We start from the raw sequence: 27066 nt of genomic DNA, 5'->3' as shown, positions 1-27066 counted from the left end.
GCTAAGCTTTTGGGGAAAGCTGGTACCAGTCAGCGTCTTGAATTATAACGATTCGTCGAGTGATTTCTCAGTCATCTTTAGGTTTGACCACTCATAGCTCCTTACCTGTCCTTACGGACATAGATATCATTGTAGACAACGAGGTGTCTTTCTATTGTAGATGTGAAGGTGCCAGACTCAGCGTTATATTGTACGGATAGACGGGAATGTTTTACCGAAACATGCAAGTCATCTGTACTTGCAGGGCCCACAAATCTCGCTATGACATAGCTCTCGACCTGAGATGAGGGGAAAACCAAGGGACGTTGAAAAGGGAAGCTTGACCAAGTCTCAGTGCATGTGGATATGAGGGGTCAAGCTTACCTGGGTATTTCATCCTTCCATCACCTCCATAGACCTTACCACTGGCCCCCAAAGCGCCTTAAACATGACTCAAGTTCGCAAACCCTCAAGCGTCAAGCTCGCGGAGTATCTTTTCACTCGCTTACACGATCTCGGCATAGGTGCCATCCACGGTGTTCCAGGAGACTTCAACCTCACATTGCTCGACTATGTCGAACCCGCAGGGCTACTATGGGTCGGCAACGCCAACGAACTGAATGCAGGATACGCTGCCGATGGATATGCTCGTATCAAGGGCGTCGGGGCCCTCATCACGACATCCGGCGTTGGCGAGCTCTCAGCCATCAACGCTGTCGCTGGGGCGTATGCTGAACGCGCAGCCGTGGTTCACATCGTTGGCACGCCTTCTAGGGTCCTACAGGATAGCAGGACCTTGATGCATCACGGCTTCAATGATGGAAACTACAGACGGTTCGCGGAGATGCACTCTCACGTCACCGTTGCGCAGGCGAATCTCAGAGATGCATCTTCGGCACCGCGTCAAATTGACGAGGTACTGAGGCAGTGCCTGGCCCATAGCCGTCCGGTCTACATTGAAATTCCTCAGGATCTGGTTGCCGTACCGGTTTCGGCCGATAGGCTAGATAAACCGATTCAGCTTCCCGATGCTGTGCCAACATCGGCCGACGAGACTGCTCTCGCAGCAATCCTGGGCAAGATACACGCTGCGAAACATCCCATGATTATCGTCGATGGAGAGACGAGGCCGTTGGGTCTCGTCGAGCAGACCGAGAAGCTGGTGAAAGTGACGGGCTGGCCGACCTGGACTACTGCTTTCAGCAAGTCACTGGTCGACGAGAGTCTGCCAAATTACCACGGTATCTATACAGGTAGATTTGCCGATCCTGCCGTCAAGACGTTCGTCGAAAAGGCGGACTTGATCCTGTGCTTCGGTCCTCATTTCAGCTCGACAAACACTTATGCTTTCTCAAGCATACCCAAGCCGGATGTAACAATCCTCTTCAGCGACAACATCAAAGTGGCGGACCAAATGTACCGCGATGTCACCATTAGAGCGGTAATCATCTCCCTTCTCGGACAACTCGAAAAGTCCAAGATTCATCATTATGATCCTTACCCAGAACTTCCTAAAGACCACGGCATGACTTTCTCAGAGGTGGAGAGTGAGGAGAAGATAACTCAGTCCAAGTTTTGGCATCTCACGTCCAGTTTCCTGCGTCCAGGGGACATCATATTCGGAGAGACGGGAACGGCCGGCCATGGCTCTCGAGTCTTTGCCCTACCGCCCCATACTAGAATGTTCCTCCCGACAACTTGGCTTTCCATCGGATACATGCTTCCTGCTGCGCAAGGCGCGGCCTTAGCGCAGCGAGAACTGATCGAGTCATCCAAATACCACGAAATTCAGGAGGCACGCACGATTCTCTTCATCGGCGATGGTAGCTTCCAGATGACGGTTCAAGAGATCTCTACCATGGTGCGCCACAACCTTGACGTGATCATCGTCCTTCTTAACAATGACGGGTACACCATTGAACGATGCATACACGGGTTGGATCAGTCCTACAACGACGTCGCCCGCTGGCGCTACTTGCAGGCGCCGGGTTTCTTCGGAGGCAATCCAGAGACGTATACAGGCTCTGCAAAGACCTGGGGTGAGCTGGAGAAAGTGTTGAAGGATGATGAGCTGAAAGATGGGAAGGGCTTGAGGATGGTGGAGGTTTTCATGGACCTCGATGACGCGCCGGCGGGCGCCCTGCTTGAGTTACTCAAGAAGGAGAAGGAGAGAATTGCAGATGGTCAAGCATAGGCAGGGTAGTTGATAGACGATATGCGTATCAAGAAGAATTTCCAATTGGCCTTCGACATGCGATTAATTCCAAGAAGAGGGGGACGGCAAGCACAGAAAGTATAGTCTCAAGGATTGAAGTCGGCATATTGATCTATTCACGATACTCTCAGTTGGGGTTTCCATATGCCGCAGTAGATATGAGTTGCTATCAACAAAGAAGCACGATGTATATGGTATTTATTGTCGACGTTCATAGTTCGAGCTTCGGTTGTGCGGCTGAACGGCATGAGCACTTCATTATCTTCAGCTTTTCCAAGATAGTACTTAGCTACAAAGTGGCCTTTAGACAAGGCTTGTTGACGCCTTGGATACATAATTACGGAACATACCTTATATAGCTTTGTTTCCGAACTTCCGATGACAAGATGCGGGGTGATCGGCAGTTGCCAAAGTGATACAGAAAGACAGTGAAGACGGCCCGTGTGGGAGCGAATCTCGGAATCGGAAGCGTTGTTATTGAAGATGTTGGCTAATTGGCTAACGCGGAGAGGCCGAATGAACATTATCTTGCTAAAAGAACATCGTTGTACTTCTATCCCTACCTTTTCGCCTCCGGCGTCTCAAAATTCCGAGACAAGAAATTGAACAATTCAACTACCGAACCAGTGACCTTACCGAGTATTTCTCAACTTCACGGCAATTCCATCGTCATTTCATAGCAAAAATGGCCATTATTTCGGAAGTTGTTGCATCCGTCTCAGCTCATCTTCCCATTCTGATTGTGGGCATTTTGGCGATTCACCTGGTCCGAAACTTCGTAAGAAGAGGAGTTTCCAAGATACCAGGCCCGTTTTTAGCCAAGATCTCCAACATATGGAGGTTCGTTGATGTAGCGCGCGGAAGGGCTCATGCGACACACATCAAGCTCCATGCACGATACGGGCAGTACGTGAGACTTGGTCCAAATCTAGTCAGTGTCCAAAATCTCGAAGCCTTGAAGATAATTTATGGTGTAAACAAGGGATACCGCAAGGTTAGTTCGACATGCCATGGAGAATTCGTAGCGTTTGCTGAGAGACTTCTTCTAGACCGAGTTCTATGCGGTACAGCAGCAGCTGGCAAACGGCAAACCGACGCAAACCCTTTTTACGACCCTTGACGAAGACTTCCATGCGAAAATCAAGAGACCGATCTCAAGTCTTTATTCTATGAGTACACTGACCGAGTTCGAGCCCTTCGTTGATAGCACGATAGAAAAGCTGCTCGAGAAGTTGAGCGAGTTTGCCGATGCTGGACAGGAGTTGGATCTCGCGACATGGCTCCAGTATTGTAAGTGATACAGCCTAGTGACTCTGAATCACGCAGCTGACATCAATGCGTCTCAAACTAGATGCTTTCGATGTGATTGGGGAGTTGACCTTTGGCAAGCCGCTCGGTTTTCTCGAGCAAGGCCAAGACGTTGGTGACGTGATGCTTTCATTGGAAAAGATGGTTGACTATGCAGGAATGGTGAGTTTGATAAAGAGCAAAATGAGTAGTAAGTCGCTGATACACTATGTCTTCAGATTGGCCAGATACCTTGGTTGGATCACCTTTTCATCAAGAACCCGATCAAGCGCAAATTTGGTGGTGGGTCGACCGGAGCTGTCGCTCGATTCGCGCGTCAGTGTCTCGAGGAGCGTCTTCATCGCCCCGAGGGAAAAGTAGAAAATCCTTCCCACCGCGACTTCCTTACTCGCTTCTTGGAAACCAAAAATACGCACTCACAGGTTGTCGATGACCGTCAGGTCTTCTCATGGACACTCAGCAACGTCAACGCTGGGTCAGACACGACAGCAATCTCACTACGAGCGGTGCTCTATTACCTCCTTAAGAACCCCTGGACTCTGAAAAAAGTCATGAAAGAAATTATGGGGGCTAGGGAAAAAGGGAAATTGTCGATACCGGTGACATGGAAAGAGAGCCAAGAGCTGCCGTACCTGGATGCGGCTATCAAAGAAGCGCTCAGACTTCATCCCGCAGTCGGCCTGCTACTCGAAAGAATTGTTCCTAAAGCCGGAATACAGCTTCCTGATGGCCCATTCCTGCCAGAGGGCACCATTGTCGGTATCAACCCATGGGTCATGCATCGTCATCCTGCATTCGGCGATCATCTCGAGTCCTACGTGCCGGAGCGATGGCTGCAAGGCGAACACGAACCTCTCAAAAGTTATGAAATTCGGAAGGCAGAGATGCAAGGAGCAACATTCACGTTCGGTGCCGGACCACGTACGTGTATCGGCAAGAATATCAGCTTGCTTGAGATCTATAAAGCGATCCCAACTCTTCTCTATACCTACGATGTAAGAAATACATCCAACTGGTAGAAATCAGACTAACAGCTCCACACCTCTAGATCAGCTTGAGCTATCCAGACAAGGAATGGGATACTGTGAACGCGTGGTTTGTAAGACAAAAGAACATCCATGTCAAGTTGGCCAAATCCGGCAGGAGTTGAGATTTGAAGATGCCAATCAACCGATGACTAAACTGACGTATTGGCCCTTAATGGCATTGGACATTGAATGAAATATCTTATAGTCTTCTGATTACAGATCGTTGTAGTGCTGGGAACGGAACTAGAGATTGATCATGTTGTATGATTATGTAATTATGTACAGGAAAAAAATGTCATCCCGTCGGTTTCTTTGGTGTTGCAATGAAGATCAGTTGCTTTTGCTCGGAGGCCCCGCTACCACTGCCGTGCACTGAACAACGCAACATAGGGGGACAAGTGGGTAATTACCGATGGGATAGCCAGGTTTCAACTTAGGCGCGAGTCTTTCCACGCAGTGTGCAGAAGGCATTGTAGTAGTTATTCACATTGACCTCCTGATCAAGACGTCTGAGTTATCCTGCCACAACTGGGACCGATTCCTATCGCAAGTTTTCATCATTGACGATATCCATCCGAAGGTTTTCGATACACGCTTGTGTCTTTACGCGTTCGCCCAGCTTCTCAAGCGCATATTTCATCATGACAAACAAGCGTAAGAAGACTGGGTGTCTGGGTTGCAGAAGTAGGAAAAAGAAGTGCGATGAAAACCGTCCCGACTGTTACTTCTGTGTTGCGAAACAAATTGAATGTGTCTGGCCCGACATTTGGCAAGAAGTCAAGACGGCGCATGCACACAATGGTGGGTGCAGCTACCAATCTTATAGTAGAATAGTGTTCAAGATTTGAAGAAGCTGACTCTGAGTAGCGGTGGTCTCAAGTATCTCGAGGAGACGGCAACATAGGATCCAACACAGGGATTTTTCGACAGCCGATTTAGGTATTGTCTGTGAGCGCGTTTCCCATGTTCCCACAGGGATGGTAGATGAGATTGTGCCGGAGTCTGTCACTCAGCATATCTCGTCAGTAACGGCAGCCGATGATCATTCTAGTCTCGATGACCTGTTGTTGAGCGAACCGTTATCGTTGGAGAGGAGATTGCATCCGACTAGCTCTGTGGTTGCCTCTGAGTCCACCTCTGATGGCGCAACCCTCGCCTACACTATCAACGTATCGCCAACGATGCAGCATATCCCAATAATTCTGGATTCGACCCTGAGATCAGATACCGACGATTTTCAGCTACTGTTTCAGCACTTCGTCTTGCAGTCGATGCCATCTATGGCGCCTGATGACATTGACTTGGACCTCTTCCTCAAGTACACGATGCCTTTGGTCCTCGGCGACGATCTGGTTATGCGCGCAGCCCTCGCGCTTAGCAGCGCAAAGTATATGATGCGAGATCCAACGAGTAAAGCGCTACATCTGTCTAGGCTATGCCATTCCCAGGTTATGGATGCTATCAGAATACGGATCATTACTTGCAAAGCTGGGCTGGACGAGCGACCTGTGTTCCTATGTGCAGCTGCTATACTTATGGCTGTGCTAGAGTTAACGCTTGGCAGCACACAAAGTCACCATATAGACTTTGCCACCCATCTTATACTCAACATCCTTCCCTCGTCCGTTCGACAGATTGATCGAACTCTGCATAGATTCCTGCTTAGGGCGTGCATCTACATACAAGCTGAGACATGGGGGTGCGAGGGTCCCACTGGTTTGCCCTCGGACGTAGAGAAGCAGGTTGCGAATATGTTCCAACTCGCGGCCAAGCTTGAGGATCTGGACAACGAGGGAGGAATAAGAAGTCAGATCGGCTTGATTCAAACAGCCTTCGTCACAGGCCTGTTAGTTGTGCCGAAGCTCGCACGCCTTTCAGCATCAAGGGGGTGCATTGAAGACGACGTTGAACGCGCTATACAATTGGCAGCACTCGAGTCGCAGATCATGTCGTGGCAACCTCCTCCTGGTTCTGAAGCAAGTGATAACGTCCGGAGAGTCTGGGGTCTATGGCGGACAGGTCTTCTGGTACATCTTTACACATCCCCGGTGGCACAAGAAGTTTACCAGACGTGGTGGAGAGAGAAGAGCAACGCGTGCATGAGCGAATTCATTCGGAGACTCAAAGATACGTCTCAGAATCCTAGAGGTCTCTCAGTGCTCTCATGGCCGCTGGTAATGGCAGGGTCATTTTCTCAGATCGTTTCGCATCAACGGTTGATTCGAGACACGTTATCATCTATCTCTGAGCGAACTGTTTCGAGGCTACCAGTAAAATTAGCGGAACGACTCGAAACAGGACAGCCGAATTCTCAAACCAGCTTAGTGGTATCGTAGAGACTATAGCTTTTCCTGAGACTATGGTGTCGAGACCAGTCTGGCTCTCGGTCAGACAATGCACAGATGGCACTGGAATCTGTCACATAGTCTAGGCATCAAAATGTATGATAGAGTTCTTTCATCTAGGCGTTACGGCATACCCCGTCGGCCGCGCGGGTCGTAACATCAACCTTGATATCATCACTGAAAACTTTAACAAATCGAGCGTTCAGATAATAAGTGGCACCATCGAAGAGTTTGCAGATGACCTTGATAGAATCAAATTGATTTCCTACAAAAGGCCGAACACCCACCCTCCCACTTCTTCTTCATCCATCATTGCTTGATCCCTCCCCTCTTCAAAGTCTGGCGGGGTTAGAGAAAGAGCCGTGATGTCCGGTATGCCCATGCTCCTTGAACAACATGCGGATGCGGCGCCTGCCTGTCAAAGGGTTCCGACAGGAGATGCGCAACAAGAAGAAGGGAATAGAAGAATATCCAGCATACTGGGGGGTATTGAAAGACATTTTTAGTCTTCTAGAGCGGGAGGCGGGTAACGATGACCGGTCAGCGCGGACACCAAAAAGCAGGAACGTCCTTCTTCAATGAGCTAACGGGGCGACATTGACGTAGCCTTAGGTATCTCAAGGAAGACACAAACTACTCAGTAGTCTCAGAAATATCCGGAACAAGATAAAGGACCATGAAGAATCTCATCTGCAGAACCAGCGAGCTAGAACGGAGCAAGTATGCAGTACGGCCGCAGAAACATCTGTCGGTTCTATAAATGCCAACCTTGATTCTTGCATTTCTCGCACAAGGGAAGAATACTTTAGGGGCCTAAAATTGAACGGTTGATAAGCTACTGGAGACAAAGTCGGAAGCAACATGCCACAATAACGCCGCAGCTCATTCAGGCGAGAGAAGAGAAAGACGACCAGAGAGTATCAGATTGGAAGCCCACCCACAACACATGGAGAGAGCATTCCGACCATCTCTAGGGTCTCTTTGTCAGAGAGGCAACCCACCAATACGTCTCTATAGTCTTCATGAGTTGCCGCCTGGGCATTCTTGGAATAGCTTAACTTTCCATCTCCCCAAGCCCAAGCTCGGGCAACTCCCTCATGATTCCTCTTTCATGACACATTCACATCTAACCACTGCACCCGGGGCAGCCGATGCGGCTCCCCGTCGCAACGAAAAATAATATTAAGAACGTTCACGGAAAAAATGCCTGTTGCTGGGATCAAGAATATGTAGCAACCGACATCAGTCACGCCACCTCATATACCGGCCCTCACGCACATACCCAGCCGCGTGTCTGAACATCTAGAGCAATTTAGATACCCAGATTCTCGGTTATCAACTCATTCACTCATCGTTTCACAAACAAAACCACGTTGCTGAAGTGGATGCCAACGTTCAAATCCCTGGCTGTGCGTATACCCTGACGACCTCCAAGACATACTAGGTGTACAAACAGCCTGTGTCATACGAAAGCCCTCCTTCCCCCTTAATTACGAGTCTTCCTGCGCGACCAAGACCACCACGCTTCGCCCTTGCGAAAAACATGTTGAAATATCACAGAAACTCGAAAGACCCTCGGAACTCACCCATCTATATCTCGCAACCTCAGGAGGCGCGAAGGCCTGTGTTCTCAACCAGAGAATTTAAGCTATCCGTCCCGACTGGAATATTGACATTGCCACTAGCCTATTCAGTGATCGGGCTTTCAAAAGATCGGCCGCATCAAACATGAAAGAGGACAGTAGAAGGGAAGCTAGTGTCAGGCCCGGGAGGACTTGAAATAGAACCTCTGGCGGCTCCATGCCGGCCAGGTTGCCCGCCATCATCCCCAGAACGCATGCGGAGACTATAACCCAATCATGATGTCGTTTGCCATTCGTGAGGATGGAGTAGCGGACGCTCATAGCGATGCCGTAGCAGGCGATGGCGACGATACCCGCCCACTTCCATTCGAGAGACCTTAATGCTCCTAACCGGCAACCCAAATCAACGATATAAGAAGAAGCCTCACAGCCAGTCGAAGTCTGCGTCGCGTCAGTATTTCTCGGCATTCTGCGGTCATGGCCTTACCTCTCCGCTCAGCGGTCGTCGCATGTCTGTTCCTGTCATCCTGGAAACTTGGTTCATCAGGATCGCCGCGGAGCCTGCAACAAACGTCGCGAACATATCGCAGCAGACGAGGCCGACAGTTTTATATGGTACTCGGCGCTTTGAGGGAGTCATATCCCCCGTCTCGAGCCAAACATGTTCGCAATTACAACAAGTCCAACCTAAGTCCACGAAAGGAAGTCTTGTGAATGATGACGTTGGCTGGTCTTGTGGATCACGTCCGTTTCTGTGAAGGAAACGTCAATCCTGAGTCTCGCTAGATTTCGATCCGCCGCAATCTACTCACTTTGTCGATGTTGCCCCCACTGCTTCAGGCTGCACTGTCGTCGCCCTTGTTGCCCCGCGCTTTGGCAGAGATCGGTCCAGCTGTGGAAAGGAAAGCTGCGTCTTCTGTGTCGCTACAGACATGTTATCTCTACTTGTCTGCGTTTCGTGGACTATCTTGTCAACTAGCCACTGTCTTTCGATTGCTGATGGAAGGAAATCAACTTCTCGTTTCGTCCACGATGCCCGGCCCAACAGAATCGCGAAGAGGCCCTGTCCTGACAGCCCTAGCGCTAGAAGCAAGGTCGACAGCGAGTTTTCGATCATCTTTGAAGTAATAAGCGTTTTCTTTGATGTCTGAGAGAGGTGAAGAAGCAAATGGGCGCCGGCAAAGATGTGATAGCGAAGTGATGGCACGGTGAGGCTGTGTCAGGATCTTCTCTTGTCATTGTGTAACCATCAGGCTCTGAGGCCTCCGCTCGTGGCGCCCAAACTGCAAAAAGGAGACAGCGCCACGCAACCATCTCAATAGATGCCGTATCCAATGGGACGAGGAACCGGAGTGACGTCGAAATTCTCTTGGCTCTCTCTGGGGCGGTGCATTACTTTTTCCATTTTGTCTACACACGTTCCTCGCACCACGGGCCCTACCAAGAGACAAATGCTCGCCCTCCTCGGGCGGTGAAAGTGACTTTCTTTTGGAACGCAATCCCTTCAGCACTCTACCGGTGGATTTCTCGTGTGCAACGAGGCCTGCTGAAGTACCACCGACTTGCAGTGTCTTGCGGCTTTCAATGTAGACGTTGGGAGTCCCACAGGGCGACAGCAAAGTTGTAGCACTCAGTGGCTATCATCTACCGACAACGACCCGAACAGCATCTCTAGACCAAGTCCGCTTTGCATCTGTCACCATCACCCTTCTTCCTCCTTTCTCAGAATCTCTCACTTCCACTCCATCCCTCTCTCTCCCCCTCCCCCCCCCCCCCCCCCCCCCCCCCCCCCCCCCCCCCCCTCCCCCCCCCCCCCCCCCCCCCCCTCTCCCCCTCCCCTCCTCTCCCCCCCCCCCTCCCCCCCCCCCCCCCCTCCCCCCCCCCCCCCCCCCCCCCCCCCCCCCCCCTCTCTCTCTCAAACTCTCTCTCTCTCTATCTCTCAAACTCGCTTCACCTCTCTGTCTCTCTACGTCAACCTCTCTCTTCCCTCCTGCCCTTGTTCTCATCTATCCATCTCTTGCCCGACAAGATCATCGCACCGCAACTCCATTGCGATCACACCCCTGGATCGAAAGCTAAACCCAGTCCACGAGCGATTCGAGCGCAGTCCGCGGCGGAAGTCTCTCGTCATGTCCCCGCTGGAGGACAGCTTCGGCCATACGCCAAAAGTCCACCTTCTCCCAGACAAGCCCGAGGGCTTCACTGGTATCCAGAGTCACGAACCAGGCAGTCTCGACATCACTAGTCCCCAGCGTATCGTCGACGGATGCGATGATTCTTCTGCCGACTGTAAGAGGATCTTCGAATATAACGAAGAAGGCCCCTACAAGCAGCCATCACTCCATGACGTGGAACAGTTTCCATCATGGACCATGATCATTCGCACATCTCCCCTTGTCAGTGGCGTCTCGCCGATACCCATCAGCGTGTCGGGACCACAGTGTGAGAATGGCATTGAACAAACTGCTCCATCACCGGGCGCCGTTGGCAAGCACGAAAACCCCATGACACACCTCGATCGCCTGCAACTAGATTCTGATGGGAGTGCTACCGCCGAGACCTTTCAGTACCAGTCTGCCCATGAACCCCCTACCTGTGCCCAGTCTCGGGTCCCATTCAAGGCGGAAGACAACCAATTCTTCTATTCGCCAGGCCAGCTCAACAAAATGTTGAACCCAAAGAGCCTGACGGCCTTCTATGCTCTCGGCGGATTCCGAGGTATTGAAAAGGGCCTCAAGACTGACTTGCGCTTTGGTCTCAGCGACAAAGATGTCAACATCCAGAGCCCTGTCGGCGTACATGAAGCCTCTGGGAAAGCAAAAAGTAATCTGGGGCAAGGCTACACCAACTCCGACGACTTGCAGTGTTGCAGGAGAGTATTCGGGGAAACCCGACGGTTGCCGCCGGAAGAGAAACTGCCGTTGAAGTTTATGCGGATGGTGCCGAGCGATAAGGCGCTGATACCTGTCACAATTATTGCGGCAATAACCTTCGGAATCGCCCCTTACCTCTTGCAACCGTTTGCCGCGAGCACTGGAGGGACTCTGACGTTCGAATGGGGCAAACATGTCGCCATCATGGCCGCAGTGCTCATCGTCATGGCTATCGGTGCCCTCGAGTGCCAGTTCCGCGAGTGGAGCCGCAAAAGGAATGATAGCGAGATCAAAGTCATCCGATCTGGAAAGCACACACTGATTCCAATTTACGACATACTTGTCGGCGACGTTCTTACATTGGAGCCTTACGATCTGGTCCCGGTTGACGGGATCTTCATCGGTGGATACAACGTCATATGCGGCGAATCCTGGGCTACCGGCAAGTCAGACTTTGTGAAGAAAATACCGGGCAAGATATTGGGCAACCATGGTGAAGACACAGGGATGGCCTACCTCGACCCCTTCATCATATCAGGAAGCAGGGTCCTCCAAGGCACTTGCACAGTCCTCGTGACGGCCGTCGGCCAACGGTCAAATATTAGACGGATCATGATGTCTATGAGGGATGATGAGAGTGCCGACACGCGTGCCTTGGCCCGGTTCATGTTCATGGCTAGCCAGCTAAGTAACTCCCTCTGTATCACCCTCGCCCTCGATACCAACCTTCTGCCTGAGATCTCGAGAAGGATCAACTGCTGTGTTGTCAGCTTGCTCTTTGTCCCAGTTCTCAATCTCGTCCGTTTCTGCATCGATATGTTTCAATCTGAGACTATCTTTGACACGGATGCTGTTAAACCGTCATTCTTCCTCCTACACACCAACACCAACTGTGATACGAGCTTCAGGTTGGAGCATTCTCTCGCCACAAATTTCCCGGAAGGGGCCATCACTGATTCAGATACATTGTCGATACTGGCGGACTCCATGCGGCACGGCCCCGCTTCTATGGGTACGGAATGGACTGGTATTGGCTCAAAACCAACAAATTCGAGTCCGGCCAGGCAACATCGAAGTCGTTCTTCTTTCAAACCAAGGCTCGCCGTAGGAATATTCCTCGCATGTTATGGTTTGCCGTTAACGGCCGCCGCTGTCAGAGTTGTTCGGGGCCTGCGCATCGCCTCAGGGTTCACATCCACCGTTTCAGGGGTCACCGTAATCCCTCTTCGCACTTCAGAGGGCTTTCCAGTCTGGTCATGGGAACTGTGAGCCTCCATGCCCACTTTCTGAACAAAGATTGCTGATAAATCTTCCCAGGACGTACGGTGTTTGGGCCACCGCTTTCTCGGTATACCTCTGGCAGCAAACTCGGCGCATCCCGCGCAACGCCAACCACCGGAGGCAACTGTAAGTTTTGACGCTTGATTTGGAAAACATCTGACAGCAGTTAATTTGACTCTAGCTACTTGTTCTGCGTTATTATGGCGGCCGGGCACTTCACTACGGCTATGTCTCAGGCTTCAGGGGCGCCCCCCTTACCAGACACCTTTACCTTGTACGGCCCGATCGTCCTGACATTCTGTGCCTATTCCTTTTTCCTAGTTTATGAAGCCGTCTTCCATGAAGTCCCAAAGGGCGCCGAACTTTTTGATAGAGAGGCTTCTCCAACTCCTGACGGCAACAGCGTGGCCACCGTTACCTTAGGCAGACAGCCCGACCAGACGGCCCTCGCTATCAGTGTCGCCGCTATGGTTGGGGTTCCTCCAGAGGTAGCATCGTCCTAATACCAGCAGGCCGACCAGGTCTAGCACTACGGCTATGTGTTTGGTATTTCATTGTCTGACGCTAATCTGGTGTATAATTCACGGCCTCTTGAAGGAGATACTATCATTGTTTTATATCTACGTACTGTTGGCACTTTTCTTTTAATTCATCTTGATAGCTATTTAAGAATTGGGGATGGATTGATCGCAGGCTACCGCCATCGCCGGCATACAGCCATGCGCGCTTATTCGAAAACAACCTTGGCCAAGCGATATAAAATAGGGGCACTGAATATAGGAGTGCCCATTTCGTGAGAGAATCGATGACGATGAGAAGTACTTTGATGGCCTCTGGGGCCTAGGTACCTAACAGTACCTGATTAGCGTGTCGAGCTGGACACGCCATAGGGAACAAGCTGGCTCACGACAAACGTTTTTGGTTTTCTTGCACTAGACATGGTCCTGCATTTTGCCTGAGGGTTGTGTTCGTAACTAAATTCCAAATAAACACTTGATACTTCACTCAGAAGTCAGTATCTTGTTTTCTGTCCGTGACAGGGGATAAAATTGGGATCCTTGATGGCACACCGCTTTCGTAAAGTACAACAAATATGTTCCATTGGAGAACTTCCTAATCACGAGCTTTTCAGCACTATGTGTGGCCGAGCCCCGCTTGCACTGCGGCTGGGCGGCAAGTTGACTAACCCCAACAAGTCATCCGCTGCGGGTGGGGTGACCAATCAACTCTCACCTCACGCTTGGAATTGTGTTCTCACAGTCAACAACGCCGCTCCATTCACATCGATTCATCAAGTACCTTAATTTAGCATCCTTCCTACAATTGAACATCGATAATGACGAAATTACAAGGCAGTGAATCTCAGAGCCTTCAAAGCTTTCTGCCTCTGATCAACAAAGTCGACAAGTTGAGTGACCCAATTACTAAAATCCCCCTCATGAATCGGGTTTCTAACAGCCTTCCAGCGTCCCTCTGGACTTTGACTTCAACAATCTCTACAAGCTCTTTCTACCAAATGACTCTAGGCCCCATGGCTTCATGGTCCAAAGCACCGTAGAGCGTCTGCCGTGGACTGTGGACTTCCACGTCGACCACGACAAGCGTGTAGTGCAGTTGCTCAACACAACGACCAAAGATGACGAGGACCCGGGCAAGACACGCACAGCTGCCTTCCAGCGCGTCGTCGATGCCGCCATTGCATCTGAATATTTCCCCTCATTGAACAAGATCCACAGCGAGCATTTCAGAATCATTGGCGCGAACCACTTTGTGTCGATTGAGCGATTTCCAGCACCTCTGTTCGGCATCTCGTCGCGCGGGGCACACATGACGGCCTATGTTAGAACGAGCGAAGGGATGAAGATCTGGGTACCGAGAAGAAGCGCACACCTCTTCACTTTCCCGAACCTACTTGATACTACTGTCGCGGGCGGCGTCAAGGCCGAGGACTCACCCTTCGACTGCATCATCGCCGAGGCGACGGAGGAGGCGTCGCTGCCCGCGGACTTTGTCAAGGAGAATGCTCGAGCTGTTGGAGCGGTAACGTACTGCAGCTTGAACAAGCAAAGGGGGACATTTTTCCCGACTGTTCTCTACGTCTACGATCTTGAGCTGCCTGAGTCGATCGAGCCTCAGCCGGGCGATGATGAGGTTTCCGGGTTTGAGCTGATGACGATTGACCAGGTCAAGGATGCCATGTTGGGTGAGCAATTCAAGCCAAATTGCGTTCTGGTCATGCTCGACTTTTTTATCCGCCACAACATCATGAACTCTGAAAATAATGATGAGTATCTGGAGATTGTCACTAGGATGCGGCGACATCTCCCGGTACCAACCAGTCCAGAACGAAGAGATTAGATGATAGATCGTGAGTCCGCCGAACATTCAGCGAGCTTGCCCAGGTAGAATATATGGTTTACATGGATGCTAGGCTCGATTCACTGTAGACGATTCGTCAGAATAGAAAATGAGAAATCAGAGGCTTTGGGCTACTTGTGGTGCTGAGGGTGTGAAAAGTGGCAACATTTGATACCTTGAGTTCAACGGATTATAGCCATGCCGAAGGCCATAATGGGGTCATTGAACATCACCAAAGTCTCTGGTATTGTATCAAATTGTCGTTTACTTATGATCAATACAGCGACTAAAATATACAGACAGCAGGAACTCGTCCTCTCAACCCCACTTTGTAGTCGTTTACTCAGACTAAGGTATGAACCAACAGAATGTGGTTTTTTATTCATTTTGTACCTTGGGAGGACTAAAGGCAGGAACCGGGTCTTACAGTTGTTATGGTCTAAAGCTTCTTGCAAAGTCTCGTGTTATACTCGATCTCTTCCCAGTCCTCTGTACCAGGAGTCGCAACGGCATAGAAGATGCCGTTGGGGTCCCACTTCTTGCGCAAGTCAAGCAGCGTAGGGTAGACCGGGCCCCAGAAAGCGTCTTGCCAATTAGGTTGGAAGGGATCAGCCTGGTGACATGTTTAGTCAATCGTCGTCCTACTTTAACTCAGTTCAGCAGGGCTCACCTCGTTTACGTAAGTACATCCATCAGGACCAGCTTGTCTCAAAGCCTCATCCTGGATATTGGTCAAAACGTCTTGCAGGTCAGCCTTCTGTTCAAGACTAGCGCCAATGGGTACCGGCATGACACTGATGATGAAGTTGGTCGCGTTTCTGAAGGCTGGATGTGTCGCACTATTTGCCACCGGCCATGCATGGCCAGCATTCCAACTGTCTAATGTTAGACTCAATACTTCAGGGGCGAAAGTCAAGGCAAGGTACTCACAAATGTCCCACCATGAAACCAGATAGGCCTTCTCGGGGAGTGGCAACAGTCCTGAAAGCATCAACGATCTGGTCGTTCCGCTTCTCAACATCAGTGTGGCTGAACATCCAACCGCCAGTCAAGGCGTTGGTGCCAGCTTGTTCGTCGTGGAAAAGATCCGTGTAAAGGGCGAAGAATGAGCCGAAGCCTTTGGTGGAAGACTCAAAGGGGACGTTGCTGGCCTTGAGCTCGTCAAGCATAGGCTTGATGATTGCATCGAGTTCCCCTTGCGTCTTCCCAAACGCCACAAACGGTTGCACATTGAGCATCATCGGACCGAGCTCCCAGTAAACGTACAAACCACTGTCGACGAAATGGTTAGACCATTTGTGGAACACGCGAATTCCCTCCCAGAAAGTTGTCTCGTTGACTCCGCTGGTTCCATTGATATACAAAACCCCTCCGGCTGCCTTTTCCTCGGGGTACGTCCGGAACGTCACTGATGTCACGACGGCGTACGAAGAAGGCCCGCCGCCCTTGAGGCCGTAGAAGAGATCGGGATTCTCGTCAGCGTTGGCGGTGACGTAATCGCCTTCGGCGGTGATGGCCTCGAACTCGAGTGCGTTGTCGGCAGTCATGCCGTGCAGTGTCGTCAGAGGGCCGTGGCCTCCTCCGGCAACGAGACCTCCGGCGACGCCTACGGTGGGGCACTCACCGGTGACGACGACGACGGGAGGATCTTGGGCATTGGCTGCCCTCAGCAGGGCGCGGCCTTGGACTCCGGCGCCGAGCGTGACAGCGCTGCCGGAGTAGTCACCGGGACCGGTCCATTGCCCGGTAAAAGTGATGTCCTGGAAACTATGAGTGTTGATGATGAGGGCGCCCCAACCGGTACTACGTCCGATGAAGTCGTGGCCCGTGTTGCGGATGATGAGGCGGAGGTTGTTGTCCCTGGCAAAATCGATACCGGCTTTGATGTGTTCCTTCTTGGTCGCCCCAATAACATAGACACCATAGTTGCCTAGCGTACAAGGCTCTTCGGGGTTTTCGGTAGGCTGACATGTTGCGTTGGTGAAGTACTTCCACAGGTTAAGACCCAGTTGATCCGTTCTTGGACGAGAATCAGCTCTTTAGTTCTCTGCTTTCCATGTGACAGCGAACACGATAAACGGAGTTGACCTACGACCATTGCTCATCCGAGTAGATAGCAGTAAGCTCAGCACACTTTGCCGCATCGTATGTTTGGATTGTGCCGAGGGTGCCGTTGAAGGTGTTGTGGCAGACAGCTTCGGGAGGGATGTGAGCATGCAAGTTTCCTTCGACCGTCGTATTGAGCTGGTTCCAGTCATTAGACTTGGGCCAGCATGTATCGCCAAAGTAGCATTTGCAGCCATACTGCTTCCCTTGCCACCTACGGGGCACCAGCTCGGCGGCGAAGACGCCTTGGGTGACTGCCGCCAGGCTGAGCAAGATTGTTGAAAATTGAACCATGGCGACAACTAGTCCTTGAAGAGTCCGGATGACCTTGAGTAACGCCTCATTCACCAGAAGCCAACGGTCAGAAGACCTCATTTATAATCATCAGAACTGACCGGGGTCTGGCTTCTATACACAGCGTGAGGTCTTGGAGCCCCGACTTTCCCCTCCTTCCCATGCTCATCTTTCGGCTCCATCTCTTGCCTCCCTTTGGCTCAGGCTCAAGTCCTAGTGCTGCCAAGGTGCAGGCTGCTTTCGAGAATGCGACTCAATCTATTAACCTAGTTTAGGTTGCAATGCTCAGCTCGCCCCCGCTAGCAACCAAATGAGACTTACGCCGCTCGGGCTATACCCTCCTGCTAAAGTCTTGCCCGGTTCGTCTGATGCTCAAGAGTGATATGCATGCACGTCGGGCCAAGTTTCGTGATACATCATTTCAAGTAGACTTGCGTGCATCAAATATCCATGCTTGGTAATGATTAGATATGCTATCACGCACAGAACAGAGGTGGTGCTGCCGGAAACAATCACCAGAGCATTTCCGCATGGAAGGGCATGTGCAGTTACATGTAGCCAAGGAAGCGAACCAAGCATCTCAAGTTTCTTGAGCGATATGTCCCACATTATCAATATACGCTAGACAACAAGGAATCGTAGGAATTGGACGATGTAAAAGGCAAACAAGGCTGTCTTCACCCACACAGCCCACAGCGGGTAAGGAGCGGTTCCCGAGGGCGGCGTTGGACGGCCCCAGGACCTGACAGGTTCATATTAAAGATTGCCCTCGATTTAACGAATAAAAGAGAGAATCTTTATTAGCGCTGACAGCTAAACCTGCACAACAAGGCGGGGTGTTTTGCCGGTAGATGCAACCGAGTGGGATCCCCGACGGCTGATGGAGCTATCCCCGAATGGACTTCAGGCCCGATGCAGCAAGTGACTCCAAAATTCCAGGGTGTGCTGTAATTTTGAATGAGCTTTCTTTGCGGACATAAGGAATTGAGTTGGAACTTGAGTGGACATAGTTTAATTCGAGGCTTATATCGTGAAGTCTCCCTCCGGCTTGGTCTGTGGTTGTATTAAAGCTGGGGCAGAGTTCTGTCAGCCATCTCTTGTCTGTAGGCTTAGCTATGAGACCTTTTTGGATCAAGCTGTCGAGGTCACATTGACCCGTCGTAACCCAAAAAAGCCAAGACCTTGGGAGCAGGGTTTCGGAGCCGACAACGATCTTTCACCGAGAAAGAGGACTCTCGCGATATTTTAGGGACCCACGCAAAGCTGTGATAAGCAAAGGCACTGTGCCGACTTGGCACAGCGTGCCGCATCCGCAAGCCGCATGTGCACATTGGGGCAGCGAAGGCTTTTCGCTTGTAGCTTTGGAGTAAATGAAAGGCTAATGGTTTGACGCAAAGCGCGTCGTCTTCTCTCTTCACCATCGGTAATGGATGAGTGAGAAGAAATCAGGGTGTCCGCGAACAGCAACACACGGCTCAAGAAACGGTCTGCCCAATGGGTTGATCTTTCGCTCGGATACGACAAGGAATGACAAAGGCCACTTATGTTTGTCAACTTGTTTTTGTCAACTTGTGTTGTCAACTCAATTTTTCCGGCTTTAGAAGTAAGATACAGTTTGATTCGCTGTTGATCCACAATGCGACGATTTTGTCGGATTGGAAGTCCAATTCGACCTCGACGTAAGCCTGCCCGCGCAGGGGCCAATTACGGCCCCTACTTACGATTACCGCAGCCTGCCCAACCTACGGTTGGAACTTCCTTTTTACACCTATGCAGAAGATCATATAGTTAAATGGACCTCTTCGTCAACCCACGGTTCGAACCAATTATCCTGTGATACGGATACCAACAGATTTCCCGTCTATTCAGCACAGCTGTCTGAGCAAAGACATGGGTGCCGAGCGTCAGCACTAGCGATGTCTCTTCCCGAAATGGAATCTCTCATAGAATGTCTTTACCACCAAAGCTTATTCTCACGTCTTGAGTGTTACAAAGCGGGGGCGTCCAGGGCGTTTAGTTATTTCTTGAACTGGTTGTGAGTATCACACGTAAGGTGCTAACTGCCACCCTTTCCTGCAGATAAAGACAAGCTCGTGGAAGTACGAACTGATTGGACACGTTCATCGATTCCCTCGAAAAAGGATTTGAAACAAACCCAAGAACCTGTTACCTCCTAACGATCTTAGCTGGCATCCCTTCCTTAGGATGAGCGGTGATCTGTGTTCCTGTCATCCACTGGAAACCTTTCTCCCCAAAAACCTCTGGCGCGTCCTCGGGAAATTGCGGCACAACTTCAAGCTCTCTCACAGTCAACGCCAAGATGAGTCGCATCTCAACGAAAGCCAGCTCCTGGCCAATACAATTTCTAGGACCCAGCTCAAAGGGTCGGAATGCACTCTTCACTGGGTGAAGAGGATCGCCCTCCTTGACTAGCCATCTCTCAGGAATGACTGTGTCAGGTTCTGGCCAAAGCGTGTCCCATCTGTGCATCGCTTGCGATGCCACGAACATCATGAACCCGTCGGTGGGGAATCGCTCGCCTGTTTCCGGATCGGTGATAAACACATCGGGAGCTCCCTGTCGTACCGTCCCGACTGGTGGGTAGAGGCGGAGCGTTTCTTTCAGCACGGCGTTGGTATAGGGAAGATGGTTGAGCAACGCGGGGTTCTCGACAATCCGAGATGCTGCGGCGCTTGCATCGCTCCCAAGGACTTCATCATGCTCGGACCGCACCTTCTCGAGAATAGCGGGATACCTGCTCATAAGATACCAGGCAAAGCAGAGAGCGCTAGCCGTGGTATCATGACCTGCAAGTAGAAATATCTTGAGCTGAGAAACGGCAATGTCGATGAATTGAGAGTCGAGCTTCGCTTCGGCTTTGGAGCCAGCCGCGGACACCTCTTTGATGTAGGAAGTTATTGCTAGACTGTTGACGGTTTTGGGACCATTACTGTTGCTTCTTTCTGATATGTTTTCTTTGAGCTGTCGCTCGATATGCGGAACGATCTCGCGCTTCATGACGTAGTTGTAGTAAAGCATCTGAAACGGCCGCAAGGGATTGATAGACTTTAGGAGATTAGGCGGGCTATTGTCTGGGATCAGCAAGCCAATCTGCTTCTGCAGAGCTCTGAAAACGGGAGAGTTTGTTGTTTGTGCATTGAGGCGAGTCCCCCTAGGACAGAGACAGTCAGCTGAAGCAAATTTCCGAGAAAGTTCTCGAATCGAAACCCCTCATGGGGGCGAGTGGAGGGACTCACAGAACCGCTCTGCCGATGACGTCTACAGTGGCCTTCATAACACCGTCCTCCAGAGCAACAGTTGCTCCCGAGTCAGCAAGAGCCTCGAAAGACTTTTTGAGAACTAATGCTTCTTCAACCATTGCAGGGACTAATGAGAGGATATTCCGAGCTGAGAACCCTGGGTTGAATACGGCTCGCCACGTCTTCCATGTCTGGCCTTCCATATTGACGAGATCATCGCACCCCGTCAGTGGGTGAAACTCCTCTTTCATCATGGAATGTTTTGGTAGCGAACGCTCCTGTGTGAATTGATCTGCAATCTTTGGGTGAAAGACGGCAATCATGGGCGGGCCGATGGGCCAGGTGTCTACGTAGACTAGCCCTTTCTTGCAGAGGTCCGGGTATTCTCTCAACAGTAAAAGCGGGAGCACTTGGCCATTGAGTCCCGGAGGTTGCTTTGCCATCAATTTGCCAACAAGCAATAGGTGGCCAAAGATGAACGAGTGCGGAAGAACATCCTGTAGCGCATCATCAGTCAGTTAGGTTGATCCACATCAAGACAAGTACTCGGCGCATATGAGCTTTCCAGATTGACTACATACCACTCCATGATCTTTGGAGACGGCCCGCACTCTCGACCTGACTTGGATCAGCCGGATAAGAAATTTGGCAACGTAGAACGCTGCGAGCGCGCCTAGTGCCTGGGCCAACAACACCACGTTCAACCCCATCCTCGATGATGCAAGCTTTCGCTCAGGCAGTGATCGTGAAGAAGGACAGCACCTGGGGCCCAAAGTTGGCAAACGGACAATCTACGCAGGAGGAGCGAAGCCGATTGCTAATGACGGGGTTCCTACTCGTGGACGCGGGGTTGTTTGTTGGACAGGTTGGATGGATGACATAATGAAGGGGTCACAAAGAATAAGGAGGACCGGCTCTCATGACCCAACCCATTTTGAGGTTAACTCGAATTTGTGGAGATTAGTTGCTACGGCGGCGGCGGGGAGAGACTTCGGCTCGAGTCAGGCATCATACCAACTCAATTCTGCTTGGGTAAGCCAGGCCGGGTAACAAGAAGAAAGGGTAACAACAAGAAAGATGATAACATTGCATTACTAAGGTACATGTAGCCATTGAGATGATAGATGCCATGTCATCAGTCTCACCTTGTCTAAGTAGGTATTCGAACGGACATGAAGATGAATTGGGCGTCGGCTTCGACTGCCGCTATTAAGTTTCCAGAGGTTTTGAATAGGAATACGACTAAGGGATCCCGCATCGTCCAGCTTTACTATCACCAAGAGCCATCCAGTTCATCCCAAACAACGAAAGGCAGTCCACAGTACGCATTTCCTTGTACCAACTTCTCGGTGCAACCCGCAACCTCAGTTCCAAGAGAAGGGTTGACCTCCAAGAAAAGAGTAATCGTCGTGCCACTGCTGAAGGCTATGGTGCTGCAGGTATCGTTGACGGCCGCGACATGCCATGACCCACAATACACAGTCGTACCATCCGCGACTGTTGCTCCCGCAGGCGGATCGATGATCTCTTGACTGTAACCCGGCGCGTTGGTAGGCGTGGTAGTGTCTCCATTGACGGTGTCATTGCCAGCATAGGCGCCGTCCGGCGGTGACATGCAAAGAACGTGGCCAAAGGTGGCGGCGCTGGCAACGTGTAGATTTTCGCAGTTCTTGTCCACCCACCGATTGTACTTCTGGGTGTTGCCGAGTACCGGCGTAACGGCTGTCATGGTCAGGTTGTACTCGATTGAGGCGCAGGTATCGTCGGGCTGGATGACCCATGTGAGAGTGCAGGGCGGCGGGATGCACAGCTTGGAGCCGGCCTCGATATTGAAGCAATCGAAGATCGTGTCTGGGTTCTCGAAGTAAAGTGTTGCTGAAGAAACGCTGTTCGACTGGGCTATTGTGTCGCATGTGTCCCCTTCAGCCGTAGTGTACCATTTGTCAGTCTGACAGTAAGTTGCCGGATCTTCGATGATGAGTGGTGTCTCGGGTATAGTCGTGTTAACACCGGCTGTACCGCACTCGGTGACCGTATACTCATATTGAGACTGGATAAAGGAGTCGTACTTGGAGTACCGTGAACGTTGAGGGATGGCATAGTGCTCCACCCAGCAGAATGAGCAAAGCTCGTTCTTGGGCATCTCTTCAATGGTAGAGACCGTGGTGAAGCCATCTATGATCTCACCGCAATACTTGCCACTGTCGGTATCCTTCAAACAAGTCTGGTTCCACCCATCCCAAATGCGGCCTCCGAGAAGAGTTGGCAGCGCATCGTTGACTTCGTATCCCGCGCAAGCGATAGAAACACTGTCAAACCAAGTCTTCAGGCTCTTTCCGCAAGACTCAGCGCACACGCTGTCGGTATCGTTGACATTCCCAAGCCAGCTGCGGATACCGGGCCCTTGATAATCTTCAGTGCGATTATCACATGCAATGATCTCGGTCAAAGCACTGCTGCAGGTCTCTGGCAAGACGAGGCCGTAGAGCTGTTCCAGCATTCCGCTCGTCCATACACGATAACCTTCAAACTCGCGCTCGCCTGCTACGTCAGTGGAACCCTGAAGCCATGCTAAGACGGAGGCCAGGAATCCATTCACGTTGTCTTTAGCATATGTTGGAACACTACCCAAAGGCGACACCATCTCAACGATAGCTTTGGTGCAGAGGTTGTAGATCCAGATGTCCTTGCTTTGCTGCACTTCCATAGCGCGCTCCTGACAGTTCTCTGTGTCTAAACAGTCCTGACTATAGTCGATGAACCAGCTGTAGAGTCCGGCACCGAGCATGTAGATGGAAGAAGAGTCGATGATTCGGACTGCCCAAGAGACGGCACATGTTGCGGAGGAGGAAGCCACACAGCCACTGAATGTCGGGTCGTTGGGAAACAGGCCAGTCGTGAACGGTGTGGGTGCTTTAGGGACGGGTTGAAAGTAAGGGGACTCCGTCTGGATCATTCCCATGACCACGTTCTTCGCGTTGGAGAACTGATACTGGTACAAGACATTATGCTCTACTGAGGTTCCCCAGAGCCAAGCCTTTGCGCTTTCGACGAGGAGACCACGGCCGGCATAAATGTCGATTTGATCGAGAGTGATCTTGTCAAGGTCATGATCTGCAGTCCAGAGCCAAACGTTCTCGAGATATGCAGTTGATTTGGGCTTCAAGTGCATCAGAAGAGAAGCAGCCTTGCACCTGGAGTTGACGATTCCAGAGTCTTTGGGGCAATTTGCGGTGGATAGATCACTCCCCGCTGCACCGCCAATACGAACGTGTGTATCTGTCAAGCAATGCTGTTAGACGCCTGCCAAGAATGATTTCGAACTGAACAGGAACTCTCACCCCACATGCCAGCAGATCCGGTGCTCGATTCAGCAACGTTCCATTCGATGGTAACGGCGCCTGCGGTGGGCCCCTTGACGGTAACCATCATACTTGTGATTTCTACAATTCCAACATCTCCAGCTTTACCAACCTCAACCACGGCTCTTGGCTGGGTCTCGTCGGAGAACTGTGGGTGAATAGAATGAATTAGCTTATCAGTACTTGGTGGACACACCAATTTTAGACGGTCTTTTACCAACCTTGTCCCCTGTGCCCATGATCTGGGGCCAAACCTGTCCGATGATACGGGAGCCGACGGGTACGCGAAGAGTGTCCGTCACAAGGTAAACACCGTAGGGGAAGAATACAACGGAAGAGGTATTCGCGGCACCCTGAAGGATCGAATTCAGCGCGCTCGTGTCGTCCGTCTTGCCATCGCCTTTGGCACCAAGTGTCTTGACGTTCATGACCTTGCTAGAAAGAACGTCTTGGTACTTGGGTCGTCTTCTCGTGAAAAGATTCGGTTTCAGGTTGTCATAGGCGTCACCCAACAAGCCCTCGTTTCGCTCCATGACAGCGATGTGTTCGCCATTGACAAAGGATGTTTGCCCAGCACCCGTGGTAGCGTTCGTAATACGACCGAAACCCCAGCTATCGACAACAACAGAATTACCGCCGTTCAGGAGGATGTTTCCAGTCTCGTTGTCAGTGATTGCCGTTATGGTGTTGAAGAACCCGACATTTTGCAGCAGAAATGAGGTAGAATTCTCGGCATAGAGCGTTGTGACGATGCCCTTAGGGGTGTTTGCGATGATGGAGTCCACCAATATGAGTGATCCCACTCCTTGTCCAGTCGACTTTGGACCTCCAGCCTAGGTTTTGTTCTGTCAGATTCCTTTCCAAAAGCAAGTAGAAGTTAATGGCTGGCTTACACCGCCGACGACGAGAAGCGCGGTCCCGCAACTTTCAAAGATGAAGTCCTGCATAGTCCAGGCCCAGTCCCAGTGGACCTGGACACCAACAACGGAATTAACGAACACTAGGTGTGAAGTCGTGAACTGCTGGTTTCCGAAGTATGCTCTACCAAATGGTCAGTCTCTGCAGAGCATTCTTCCCAGAATGGCGGGAAGCATACCCAAATGCACCTCCAACAAAGGTGAGATCAGCTAGGAAGCCACCCGATCCATTCTCCATGTAAACGCCCTGTAGGTCTATGTGAGATACGTATTCTTGAGTAAAAGGGTGCTTGCATTTCAGAGATCAACTAACCTGTTGATTGTTGCCAGGAACATCCGACTCAAATTGCATGTAGAACTCGATGTTTTCCAGAGATGTTGCTTGTGCGACTTGCCAGTGGATCCCACACATGTAAGTCCATGAAGATGCGGGTCTGATGTCAATCTTGAAGTTCTTGATACTTCGAAGGAAATTTGCAGTGTTCAGGTACCTGAGATAGAGGAAGTCAACAACAGACAAGACCGCCGGAACGTTAACGTTGCATATGCCACATCACAGAGATAGCATCTAGAGGGATTTCCACATACCATTCCTCGTCATCACTGATATAGACATCACTCTTGATGACACCTTGGCCCACGAAGCTTGACGCAGCCAACAGTGTTGGTACATCGAGAGGCTGAACATTGATGTCAGCAACTCACAAGCGTTGATTTCCAATGTTAACTCACATTGCCGAGGAATTCTGTGTTAAAGTATTGAACGATCGGACTGCTGACCAGATACGTCCCTGGCGGGAAGTAAACGACAGCAGGATAAATCGTGCTCGAGCCACAGTCAGGACCGCATCTGACGCCGTCGCTCACGGCTTTGTTGATAGCATCTGTATCATCTGTCACACCATCGCCTTTTGCGCCATAATCTTTCACGTTTCTCCAAACCTACGTAGAGTCAATGTTTTCAGTCTCTCCGATGATGATTTGGTTGAGAATTACACTCACTTTGTAACCGCTAGGAGCGAAGGGACTGGTTCCGGATGAGCCCATGCTGACCATCCACCACTCCTCGGCACGCTTGCTCAGTTTGTCATCTCCGTATACCGAAAGCCGCCCCTCGGGAGTTTCGAGCGACTCTGGAGTATTGGTGTCATTTGTCTTGTGTGCATACTTCTCTCTTATGGCTTTAGCCACCTCGCTGTGGTTTCCCTTAGGAACCTGAGGCGTAGACTCTGCCAGAACTTTGGCGGCCTCGGCTAGCTCAGGGGAGATAGAGAAATTTGGAGCGGAGATCTCGGCACTGCTGTTGTTCTGGCTTTGACGCCTTCTCAGCGTAGTATCATTGCTGATCACGGCAGGCGCATCCAAAGCCGGGGCAAGACTCGGTTTCTTGGAGCCAGAATGAAACTCATACTTGTTAAAGTGCGGATTCTCGACTCTGGCTTTGTTGAGAAGCTTAAGAGCAGCGAGTGCTTCCTCTACAATGTTCGCGGCACTGGAGTTCTTGTTGTCGGCGCGAGCATGCAAGTGAGCATGGTTGTGATGCGAGTGCTTATGACCCGAGACAGTTGTTGCAAGACATGCGAAAAGAGTGACTAAGAATAGCAGGCTGCTCATCAGGACGTTGAGACGACCCATCGTGCTTGACTTTGCAGGTTTCGACGAACCTGGCGAAATTCAACGAGGCATGCGTGTGAGAAAGACAGAATGTCACAAACTCAAGGTGATTCCAGTTATCATCTATACCAAGCGCTGTTCAGCAAGACTCCATCATGTCATGAGACCGATAATTGAATGTATCATTTCCGGAGTCACCCGTCGTTGCATATGCACTTAGACCCTTACTTGACCAAAGTCCCAAACACAGTTGGTCTCCCCGCCATGACCCTTGGGCTGTGGAGTGGGAAGCAAGAAGAATAATAAGCTTACGTGCTTGGCGAGGAGCACGGGCAGGACAAGGGTGTTCGTTTTTGTGAGTTCATGATCGTTCTGGCCCTACGATTTTGGCTTGAACTAGGGTATGCAGTTTGTTGGCTATGCTTAACAGTAAGCCTAGACGTCCATTGCCCACACCTATCTCTAGTCCTAATGAGTTCATTCTTCCGATTGACCACATTCCTGTGTAAATGAAGACGTTCAGAATACCATAATTCCCTGCAG

At 50.9% G+C, this 27066-nt stretch overlaps 8 protein-coding genes across 8 annotated transcripts; 5 read left to right on the top strand and 3 right to left on the bottom strand.

Moving 5' to 3' along the window:
• Positions 1–427: 427 nt before the first annotated feature.
• Positions 428–2173, top strand: CCOS01_00478 (thiamine pyrophosphate enzyme; the record flags this gene model as incomplete). The annotated part of the gene is made up of 1 exon (XM_060448675.1): positions 428–2173. The coding sequence occupies one exon, from the start codon at positions 428–430 to the stop codon at positions 2171–2173; it is 1746 nt and encodes a 581-aa protein (XP_060320113.1).
• A 706-nt stretch (positions 2174–2879) lies between these two features.
• Positions 2880–4652, top strand: CCOS01_00477 (uncharacterized protein; the record flags this gene model as incomplete). The annotated part of the gene is made up of 5 exons (XM_060448674.1): positions 2880–2972; positions 3244–3484; positions 3546–3664; positions 3721–4497; positions 4551–4652. The coding sequence occupies 5 exons, from the start codon at positions 2880–2882 to the stop codon at positions 4650–4652; spliced, it is 1332 nt and encodes a 443-aa protein (XP_060320112.1).
• An 855-nt stretch (positions 4653–5507) lies between these two features.
• Positions 5508–6778, top strand: CCOS01_00476 (uncharacterized protein; the record flags this gene model as incomplete). Its single annotated transcript, XM_060448673.1, has 3 exons — positions 5508–5917; positions 6185–6625; positions 6688–6778. The coding sequence occupies 3 exons, from the start codon at positions 5508–5510 to the stop codon at positions 6776–6778; spliced, it is 942 nt and encodes a 313-aa protein (XP_060320111.1).
• A 2060-nt stretch (positions 6779–8838) lies between these two features.
• CCOS01_00475 (uncharacterized protein) lies at positions 8839–9609 on the top strand (the record flags this gene model as incomplete). Its single annotated transcript, XM_060448672.1, has 2 exons — positions 8839–9121; positions 9245–9609. The coding sequence occupies 2 exons, from the start codon at positions 8839–8841 to the stop codon at positions 9607–9609; spliced, it is 648 nt and encodes a 215-aa protein (XP_060320110.1).
• Positions 9610–10587: 978 nt separating this feature from the next.
• Positions 10588–14970, top strand: CCOS01_00474 (NUDIX domain-containing protein; the record flags this gene model as incomplete). The annotated part of the gene is made up of 3 exons (XM_060448671.1): positions 10588–12596; positions 12649–12738; positions 14079–14970. The coding sequence occupies 3 exons, from the start codon at positions 10588–10590 to the stop codon at positions 14968–14970; spliced, it is 2991 nt and encodes a 996-aa protein (XP_060320109.1).
• Positions 14971–15409: 439 nt separating this feature from the next.
• Positions 15410–17370, bottom strand: CCOS01_00473 (isoamyl alcohol oxidase; the record flags this gene model as incomplete). Its single annotated transcript, XM_060448670.1, has 4 exons — positions 15410–15583; positions 15641–15845; positions 15901–16989; positions 17063–17370. 4 exons carry the CDS (start codon positions 17368–17370, stop codon positions 15410–15412), a joined length of 1776 nt encoding a protein of 591 aa, XP_060320108.1.
• Positions 17371–19536: 2166 nt separating this feature from the next.
• Positions 19537–21340, bottom strand: CCOS01_00472 (uncharacterized protein; the record flags this gene model as incomplete). Its single annotated transcript, XM_060448669.1, has 3 exons — positions 19537–20542; positions 20628–21127; positions 21212–21340. 3 exons carry the CDS (start codon positions 21338–21340, stop codon positions 19537–19539), a joined length of 1635 nt encoding a protein of 544 aa, XP_060320107.1.
• A 563-nt stretch (positions 21341–21903) lies between these two features.
• CCOS01_00471 (uncharacterized protein) lies at positions 21904–26544 on the bottom strand (the record flags this gene model as incomplete). Its single annotated transcript, XM_060448668.1, has 9 exons — positions 21904–23909; positions 23972–24140; positions 24214–24825; positions 24886–25033; positions 25089–25156; positions 25223–25400; positions 25498–25589; positions 25642–25851; positions 25912–26544. 9 exons carry the CDS (start codon positions 26542–26544, stop codon positions 21904–21906), a joined length of 4116 nt encoding a protein of 1371 aa, XP_060320106.1.
• Positions 26545–27066: the final 522 nt, after the last annotated feature.

This window comes from Colletotrichum costaricense, assembly GCF_030867565.1.
Source record: "Colletotrichum costaricense strain IMI 309622 chromosome Unknown Scaffold_1.1, whole genome shotgun sequence".
Classification (NCBI taxonomy): domain Eukaryota; kingdom Fungi; phylum Ascomycota; class Sordariomycetes; order Glomerellales; family Glomerellaceae; genus Colletotrichum; species Colletotrichum costaricense.
The sequence above is the reverse complement of the archived record's forward strand: the minus strand, read 5'-3'. Positions and strand labels throughout refer to the sequence as shown.